The 10,584-nt window shown below is 37.2% G+C and overlaps 1 protein-coding gene across 1 annotated transcript; it reads right to left on the bottom strand.

The window, feature by feature from the left end:
- Nucleotides 1–52: 52 nt before the first annotated feature.
- On the bottom strand, nucleotides 53–10,098 carry LOC121366710 (gelsolin-like protein 2). The gene is made up of 4 exons (XM_041491049.1): nucleotides 10,047–10,098; nucleotides 4,297–4,405; nucleotides 1,246–1,356; nucleotides 53–175 (listed from the first exon to the last, which is right to left on the bottom strand). Exons 1-4 carry the CDS (start codon nucleotides 10,058–10,060, stop codon nucleotides 53–55), a joined length of 357 nt encoding a protein of 118 aa, XP_041346983.1. The 5' UTR covers nucleotides 10,061–10,098.
- Between the last annotated feature and the right edge of the window lie 486 nt (nucleotides 10,099–10,584).

The raw sequence follows: 10,584 nt of genomic DNA on the forward strand, positions 1-10,584 counted from the left end.
TTTCTGGCCATCCTGCTTTTTATAGTGATGCATTTTAAACAAAACCAAAAAGTTAGGTTTTGCCATTTCGTTTCACAACTAGACATACCCCAGAATCAATCTCACTTTCATCCAGCACTTCTACACTGGCTCTACCATTCCGTTCAGATTCCAGTTGTTGGCAGAACTGTGCAGCCTTTAACAGAAAATTTAAAACATTTACTGTATTTTGAAATCAAATTAATAATTATCAAATTTTTAAAACAGGACACCTCAATATGCAATGGTAAGAACTTTCGTCTAGTGTAATGTTAATTTTTCTTTCTTTTTTTTCTTTCTTTTTATGCAGGATTTTTTCTTGTGTATCAAAATTTGGCATCTTGATTAGGTCAGCAGTTTACTAAACTATTCAAGTTTAGTCAAGAGTAGTGTCTGGCTCATTTTTGTTAAGGAATAGTAAAAAACATATATACTTCAACCTCTTGCAAGTCAAACTGACCAACAATTTGACCTTGGAGCAATAGAAATGAATGTTAGTTTTGTTTTCTTTAATGACACCACCAGAACACCATCATCGGCCAATGGATGTTAAACATATATGGTCATTTTGACAGAAGAATCCTGCTACAATTTTCCATTAGTAGCAAGGGAACTTTCATATGCACGATCCCACAGACAGGATAGCACATACCACGGCCTTTGATATACCAGTCCTGGTGCACTGGCTAGAATAAGAAATAGCCCAATGGGACTAACAAGTCTAATAAGAAGTCTTAATTTTGAGACTTAATTACTAGAACTGATTCTCAGTTTCTAAAATTTGCTCCCAAATTAAATATTTGTAAAAGCATAGAAGGAAGTAAATGATTTATTTAACAACACACTCAACACATTTTGTTGACGGTTATATGGCGTCGGACATATGGCTAAGGACCACACAGGTATATTGAGCGAGGAAACCCGCTGTCGCCACTTCATGGGCTACTCTTTTCAATTAACAGCAAGGGATCTTTTATATGCACCATCCCATAGACAGGATAGCTCATACAACGGCCTTTGATGCACCAGTTGTGCTGCACTGGCTGGAGCAAGTAAAAGCATAGAATGTGTCCCATATTCCACAAAATTAATTTCAATACTTGCTGGTTGAGAGAGAAAGAGGAAACCTATAGTCCCCCTCCAGTTTGAATAAAGAGGACTGCATGTAATGAATGAATAAATCAAAGATTAACATCAATAACCAAAAGAAAGGAATGTAGTTCTTACCTTAAACTCTTCATCCTTGTTGGCACCAGAGCTATTAAACTGGTAGACCTCTTGACCCAAATCAAGAATGTAGACATCGTCAGACTTTATCAATGACTTGTTCAGTGGAATCTAATAAAAAGCAGGGAACATTTTGTTTTCACAATCTTGATTAGCAATATTTCTAGTCAATTAAAATTTCATTAGCAACTACTGTGTAGCAATCTCTAACTTGCTAGTGAATTGTGACACTGAAAACCCTGAAATGTCCTACCATACTAATATTTTTAGATGCATATAATATAGGCATTAACATACATTTCTAATTAACACATTTTCAGGATGAAAAAACTATACTCTGTCAAAAAAGAAACACATAGGTGATAGGGAAAGAAGAAAAGTGATTTTACAAAATATAATTTTTTTATACAATGTTGCTGAATGACCATGTTTGTTAATGTTCCTGGAATGGGACAGCATGCCCAAATGCACCATAAAACAAATTTAACGCATGTTGTGTGACAATTGCAGGAAATCGGCGTGAAATGGTAAGATTTTGGCGAATGCACGAGAAACTTAGGGGGGGGGGGGGGGGGGGGGGGGGGGGTAGTGATGGGTATTTAAAGCTGTAATGCTCACAATGATGCCTCATTTCCATTTCGACGTAGACGAGTTACAAGATGCCAAGACTAAGCCTGCCGAATCGAAACATTGTAATAGGCCTCCTCCAGTTAGGTGAATCACAGTCAGCAGTCGCACGCCACTTGAACATCCATCAGAGCACCATTTCACGTCTCTGGGACAGGTACCAGCAGTTTCAATCAGCTGAAGACTGGCCCAGAAGTGGAAGACCTCGCATGACAACTGCAGCACAAGATCACAAGATCGCTACATCCGGGTTCTGCACTTGTGTCACCGAACTGCCACAGCAATGAACACTGCTTGACGCATACCTAGTTTGAGAAGGGTGTTTTGACAAACCATTCGGAATAGACTATGAGAAGCTGGTTTACTGGTTAGGAGACCATATTTGTTGCCCCATCCTGCAACGTCAACATAAGACATTTACATGTTCGCTGGTGCATGAATGTACAGGGATGGAATTTGAGGAAAATGGCGGCGAGTACGGTTCAGTGACGAGTCACGTTTCCTTCTACAGCGACATGATGGACGACAATGTGTTTACAGACGCCGCAATGAACGTTTTGCCAACAACTGTGTCGCCCAAGTTGACAGATTCAGTGGAGGGAGTGTCATGATGTGGGGAGCCATCTCATACATCGGCAGAAGTGAACTTGTGTTCGTACAAGGCAACCTGACAGCTGTACGCTTCCGGGATGAAATTCTTCGCCGTCACGTTTCCCATTTTGGATCGACAGAGAGAACTCTTTCAGCAGGACAATGCCAGTCTGCATATGGCACGTGTAACAATGGATTTCCTACAGAATGAGAACATTAATGTGCTGCCATGGCCATCAAGATTGCTGGATCTCAACCCCATTGAACATCTATGGGACGAACTGGACGCTTCCGCAACTGTCACATGCACTGTAGGAAGAATGGGCTAGGATTCCACGTGCCCAGATTCAGAGACTCATTCAGTCTATGCCAAGGAGATGTCGCGCAGTGATTGCTGCTGTTGGTGGCCACACAAGGTACTGATTTCAGCGCCCTCGTGCGACGCTGTTTGGTGACGAAAACGCCTCCACTGCCGTCAGTCCATAGCAAGAACATTGTCACATACTCATGTCAAATGTGACTGTGATACGATCATAAATAACGAAATTATGCAACTTTGTCAAAAAAGAAATGCATAGGTGTATACATTTTGCTACATTATTTAGCAATTTGAATAAAAATTACCAATTGGTCTAGCTACACACATGAATCAAAATAATATGGCAAATTATCCATTAAACAATTTCATTTTTGGTTCTAATGAAATAATATGCCTATAATAATCTGAAACAGAATTAAAAGTGTTTTGTTTAACAACACCACTAGAGCACATTGATTAATTTATTATCGGATATTCAATGTCAAACATTTGGTAATTCTGACTTGTAGTCAGAGGAAACCCGCTACTTTTTTCCTAATGCAGTAAAGAATCTTATATTCACCATCCCACAGACAGAATAGCACATCCCACAGACAGAATAGCACATACCACAGCCTTTGATATACCAGTTGTGGAGCACTGGCTGGAACGAGAAATAGCCCAATGGGCCCACCGACGGGGATCGATCCCAAACCGACCATGCATCAAGCGAGCGCTTTAGGAACAGAATTAAGATAACATCTATACAAGATGTGTTTTATGATTATTAAGATGTTTGCCTACAATACCGGATCCACATTACTTTCATGTTAGCATTTATGTGCATCTTTCATCAAACCTTGCAAAAAGTTAAGTTTGTTTTGCTTAACATCACCACTAGATCACACTGATTTTTCAATCATCGACTATCGGATGTCAAACATTTGGCAATTCTGATAATCTTTGAGAGGAAACTCACTACTTTTTTCCCCCATGAGTAGCATGTGATCTTTTATATGCACTTTCCCACAGACAAGACATACTATAGCCTTTAATATATACCAGTCGTGGTGCACTGGTTGGGATGGGGAAAAAAACAAATCTGAGAATGGGTCCACCAAGGTGACAACTTGCAACTTTTAATTAATTTAGTATTAACTACAAGTATACATAAACCTGGATCTGTGGCACAGTATCTACATATTCAGTAAGGTTTATAATAGGGTTTCCACGAGTACTCAGGCACGGGCCGAGTCTAGCAAGACTTGAGTCCGTTCACAGGACTAAAGTACCCATTTGACATAGTATAGGTCTATAAGGTATGACTCAGGTTGAATAGCATATTTGTTGTGTTAGCACTGTAAGTTGAATAAGACTAAAGATAATTAAGATGCATAATAATATTTTACTTTATTCCCTAGTCTCATTCACTGTCATTAAGTGTTAGTTACTCGGGAATTTGACCCTCGAGTACTCAAGTCCAATATTATGGACTCGTGGAGGCCCTAGTTTATGACTTGTACAGCAAAACTAACCTCTTTCACCAAGACGTGTTTCCTGGTTCCAGAAAAGTGAAGCAGACGCGGTTTGTACTTCTCTGGCTCGACGTGGCGGAACCCAGTGTCAGCTCCTCCCTTCAGCAAACTGAAGATGTACAATCGGGTTTTGTAAATTCAACAAACTAATAACACTGTGGAATTATTGTAAGATGGACTTATTTTATAGGTATCTTTCAAGTTTGTTTTGTTTAACGATATCACTAGAGCACACTGATTTATTAATTATTGACTATTCGATGTCGAACATAAATGTGGTAATTTGAACAGTTTTAGAAAGGAAACACGCTACAATTTGTTCATTAGTACCAAGGATCTTTTATATGCAACATCGGTCTCAGTGGCGTCCTGGTTAATCCATCGGGCATAAGGCTGGTAGGTACAGGGTTTGCAGCCCGGTACCGGCTTCCACCCAGAGAATGTTTTAACAACTCAGTGGGTAGGTGTAAGGCCACTACACCCCCTTCTCTCTCACTAACCACTAACCCACTGTCCTGGACAGACAGCCCAGATAGCTGAGGTGTGTGCCCAGGACAGCGTGCTTGAACATTTGGATATAAGCAAGAAAATAAGTTGAAATCAAATGAAACATACACCATCCCACAGACAGGATAGTACATACCACAGCCTTTGATACACCAAGCCCACCAACTGGGATCGATCCCAGACCAATCGTGCATCAGGGGAGAACTTTACCACTGGACAACATCCTGCCCTCAAGTTATCTTTAATAAACAGCATCATAGAAATTCAATCAAGTCCTTTTCTCTTTTGTCTAATGGTGACAACTCACTATTCAGTTGTACAAAAACTACTGTTTGCATTGTACCAAAGCAGTAAGATACAAGTCAAAGTTAAGACATGCAGAGTCAAATATTTTGGGAACAAAGTCAGCTGCATATGTGGCTCCGATTGGTAGTACCATTATGAATTACCAAGAAATAAAGACATTTAATACACAGTTGTTTAGTATGCACCAGAGGTTGAAATCTTGTGCAGGGTAGGCCAGAGGTTGAAATCTTGTGCAGGGTAGGCCTACCCCAAAAACTGAACTGCTTTTTTAAGTCTGATAAATCTTTTTATAATTGGCTTTATTTCCTCCTTTCTTGGCCCTGCCCATCTAACCCAGGGGTGGGGGAGTGGGTGGGGTGTGTTTCAATGACCTTATTCAAAAAAACAATCTTCATTTACCAAGGAAGCTTCCTATAAAATTGGGTTGGAATTGTTCAAGTAGATTTGGAGAAGTCAAAAAAGTGAAAAGTTTACATATGACGACAGACAAAAAACAGATCACAATGAGTCACTTGAGCCTACTGAAGCAAAAACACAACTGAACATTACAATGGTCACCTACAGCAAAATGTGGAATGGCAAGTGTATAGCAATATGAGTGGACAGATGTTTTGGCCTGGACATTTCAGATCGTGGACATATCTGGCTCAGTTTAATTTTACAGCCTGTCTTTAACACTACATTTGTTAATTCTGACATATAGAGGAAAGCCACCACATTTTTCCCCATTAGTAGCAAGGGATCTTTTCTATGCACCATTCCACAGACTGGATAGCACAACCAAATGGTAGTTTTAATGTATTACATTCATACATTACATACATTTAGTCTAATCAATATTGGAATAAGTAATCTCTGCTTTTAATACTAAACGGTAAATTACTACAATTACATGTACTTTTTGTTATCTTTTATAATCATCAGCAAAGATTTCAGACTGCATTTCTGAGCTACTAATTAACTCTTTTATCTCCTGTAGTTCTTACAATTGTCACTTTCATTCCTAGTTTAGCTTAAGACCAGAAATCAAACAACATTTTATATGCGACATGAAGGAAGGAAATGTTTATTCATTCTCCAAATCCTTAACATGCCACCATTCTCTATATCCGTAACATGCCACCATTCTCCATATCCGTAACATGCCACCATTCTCCATATCCTTAACATACCACCATTCTCCATATCCTTAACATACCACAATTCTCCAAATCTTTAAACCAACTTCAGTCCCTGCTTCTTTCCAGGCTGGTTCCGATTCAGCAGATTCCTCTGAAATGGTAGTTTTAATGTATTACTCATACATGACATGACATAACACATACTTAACAGGTCACAGCTAATTGTGCATCTATCTAGCATTTTGTCGATTGTGAGTCATTACAGTTATCAAGTCCTCCACTATATATAAGGCAACATCATTAGCTTTTTTGAAACCAAAAAGAATGATGGTAAGGAAAACTTACAAAAGAACATGCAATGGATACCCTTCCTTTCCATGGTACATTACCTACAGGGTATATACTCTCCTCCTCCACCCCCCCCCCCCCCCCCCCTTTTTTTTGTAATATACCTAATCATTCAACATTATGAACTACCTAAGTATAAGCAACTCTCATGACTTGGTCATTATAACACTAACAACTAAAACAAAATATCTGTGATAATTGTAGATGTAGTGATTTAGTAGATTCCAGAAACATGTTTAATGTTTTTTTCATCTTTTCTGCACATGATAATTTCATTCATGGGAGTTTTGCAGCAACTCATATACTGTAGTATGGCCCTTGAATGTGGCAATTTCATTAAATATTTGATAAAATGTTATCTAAGAGTTCAAATAACATAAAAGGTTATATCACAGAATGGCATGTCAAAGGAAAAAAAAGGTTATTCTAAATGATTAAAAATATATACTTCAGACTACAGCTTTAATGTAAATAACATGTAGACAATACTATTAGTTTTAGCCATGCAAGATAAAAAAAAAATTAAACTGTCAAGTATTCTAGACCAAAATAAAACCAATACAATTGTTGTAATTTAAGTTCAAGTGCTATCTTGACATTTTCAAGTGGCATTTGTGATAAATGTCTAACTCTTTTACTCACACAGTAACATGAGGTGAAAACCAATGCTTTTGTAGTCAACTAGGACTTAAATTACAAATATGACAACATTATTTCTATTTAAGGGATGTTCCAGGCAGTGTGGGAGGGAATAGGACCAAAGCCCTGATGCTTACAAAAAAATACACCTATAGAATGCTTTTTTTATACTATGGAATAAATTCCATAGTATAAAAAAAGCATTCTATAGGTGTATTTACAAGTTATTTATTTCTGAGCCGATTGTTTTGTAATTTGGGACACAAAAATAGGGGGGGGGGGGGGGGGGGGTCTTATTTCCAAAACACTTACTTTTACTCTTATATCAAACAAAACCAAGGTCGCCAGCAGGGCCAGTTGAAGAAAAATCTTACTGGCCCTTCTCAAATTTAATTAGCCCTCCAATTATTACATTGGAATTTAACTACACAGGTAAAATTAAAACTATAGTGTTTTGTTGTTGAAGAAAACCGATGAATTGATATTTACCTTCATAATGAATAAAGTAAAAATTGATATACAAACATGTTTTTAAGTTTTAAAGGCATACTGTCACGTATTTAAGGACCATATTTTCCTAAAAATGGATAATAAATAAAAATTACATTAATTGTTGGGAACCACATCTAGCTATCGCATCAACTCAACTGAACCATGATGGAGTGAAATCCATGTCATCCCTCTCGGGAAGTTTAGTTTTTTAATTATGGACCATTGCCATAATTCAATTATTTTTATAAAATATCATTGATAAATGGAGTATGGTGGTTATGAAGATGGTTGAATAAAGTACATTTAGGGCAAATCAAATTATATTTGTTCAGGTAATACTTTGTTAGACTATTAAATAGGTCAGTGGTCTGTCAATATGCCTTTAAACCCATACCAACTCAAATTTTAAAAAAATGATAAAAATGTAGTACTATGTTTAAGGGTATTTTAACGTCACAGACTCTTGTTTCACTCTGTTGTATCCAAATTTGTTACAGGTTTGTAAATTAACCAAACTTTGAGACTATAGAGTCTAGGTGAAAAAAATATGCCTTAGTGTTTAAAAACTAGGGTCTGTCCCTTTAATACTAGAAAATTGATCGACAGGTTTGATGACATTACAGCCGCTAGTGTCCATTGTTACACTAGCGGGCGCTTTGTAGTAATCCGCACCCAGTAACTCAAGTTGCGAAATTAATACGCACGCATTATTTTCCAGATTAAAATATTGAGCGTATGTTCGATTTTCTGTAAAGTGGCAATTAATAAAGGAAAATACAAGCGAAATAAGTTGTATTAATTATTATTAAAAATATTCAGTCCACCAGTTTCACAGTTTCGTGGTTGGCTGATTCCATTGCCAGCACAACATCTGTTGTTTCCGCCTTATTCTGATCAGTATCATCTGGTCATCATATAGAATTAACACAGAGTAGTTTTTTTCTTATGAATGTTAATGAATTAACAGAAGTCACAAATTGGTGATGTATATAAGCTCTTAGGTGAACGATAGAGTTGACACTGCGACTAAAACCTTAAGAGTCTCTCCTTAGGTCTCATCCTCTCGGTCTATCTCTGGGTCTCTATCTGGATCTGAGGTCAGGTCAGGTCATAGAGTTTTACGTGCACATTCAGAACAAGCTGTTATCTGGATCTGTCCTTTGGTCTATTTTTATAGGATTTGACTCAAAAGATGTCTTAATTTTCCTTGGGAATCTCATTATTTTGTCACATGATGAATTGTAATCGCTAACTGCTGACATAATAATTAATAGGTATGTTTCTTGGCAGACCAGGTATCAATAAAAAAAAACATCCGTTGTGTCTTTATTGCTGTGATTTAGATTCACACTAATTGGTCTGATTGCTAGCATATGTATATAAAGTATGTGTGAATATAATGGTAAATCTTCCACTATGATAGTAGCATAAGGCCATCAGTTCGCAAAAAAAATAGTTTACGTGTTGTTTTTGCATATATCCATGTTTGAATGGTAATTATTTGGAGTATGAAGTAAATTCTTAAGCTTATTGATAACCAAAGAGTTATTTTTTTTAAAATTACATTTGTTTTTTCACCAGGAGTGCAAATGGTTTAGCTGTAATGAGGTTTGGTATTCATGCGCCGAGTTGTCCTTGTGACAAAAATGGGCGCTATCAATTTGGGTAATTTTCAAACAAGCTGATTTTATGGGAAAACAATTAATAGCTAAACCTTGTGTGGTGATGTACTGAAATTTGTTGACAACTATAAATATCTAGGTCATATTATATGCAAAACCATTAAAGACGATAAAGACATTAAACGACAGTATGGAGCCCTTTGTGTACGTGCACACATGTTGTTGCGGCGATTTGCAAAATGTTCAGAATCTGTTAAAACACAATTATTTGTGAGTTATTGTAGTAATTTGTACGCGGGTGCATTATGGGTGAAATTTACACAGGATACCATAGCATATGTTCTAATAATGCATACCGATGGATGATCGGACAACGACGACCATACAGTGCCAGCAAGATGTTTGTCAGTCATCGAGTAAAAAGCTTTGACGCATTACTTCGCTCAACAGCATATTCGCTGACGACCTACTTGCCCACCTGCTGTGTACAACTGTGTACGTCAAATCTGTATGTGTAAATCGCTGGCACAAGCTGCTGTATATTATGTAATCAGTTTTGTATGTGATGTTTATATATGTTCTATGGATCTCTGATCTGAAATAAAAATCTATTATTACTATTATTATTAGTAGTAGTATTTATTCTAATGAGGCTTTTTGTAAAGTCTGATAAGCAATGTTTCCATAAATATATGCGCCATATCCGTCAACTCACGCGTTTCTTGTCATGGACGGAGGAGCCGGCCGAACCCGGATCTTGTGCTCATAACAGGCGTGCGCTACAACAGCTTGTTCTGAATGTGCACGTAAAACCCTATGACCTGACCTGACCTAACTCACGCTTGGGTGTGGTTTGTATAGGTATAAACGTTGTCAAAAATGCACCCAAAATTATGTTTGGAGACACATTTTGAAATGTAACACAATGCAATACAATACAATACAATACAATACAATACAATCTTTATTGCAACCATTGTATGAGTACACTGGTTAAGGGGACAGATTCCCATTTAATAAAAGAAAGAGAAAGCAAACATATAAACTAGTTATAACAACAGTAAACAACAGATATTTAGTACACATATCTGCATCAATATGCCACACATACATAAATATATATACACATGTGTACGCACGCACATACACACACTATATAGACCTATATTCTATCCCTTGATTCTGATAGTTGCATAATAAATTATGTGTTTCAAGTTTCGGAGAATTATATATTTTGTTCTTTGAATATTTTT

This window comes from Gigantopelta aegis, unplaced genomic scaffold (genome assembly GCF_016097555.1).
Source record: "Gigantopelta aegis isolate Gae_Host unplaced genomic scaffold, Gae_host_genome ctg6773_pilon_pilon, whole genome shotgun sequence".
In the NCBI taxonomy this organism is placed as follows: Eukaryota; Metazoa; Mollusca; class Gastropoda; order Neomphalida; family Peltospiridae; genus Gigantopelta; species Gigantopelta aegis.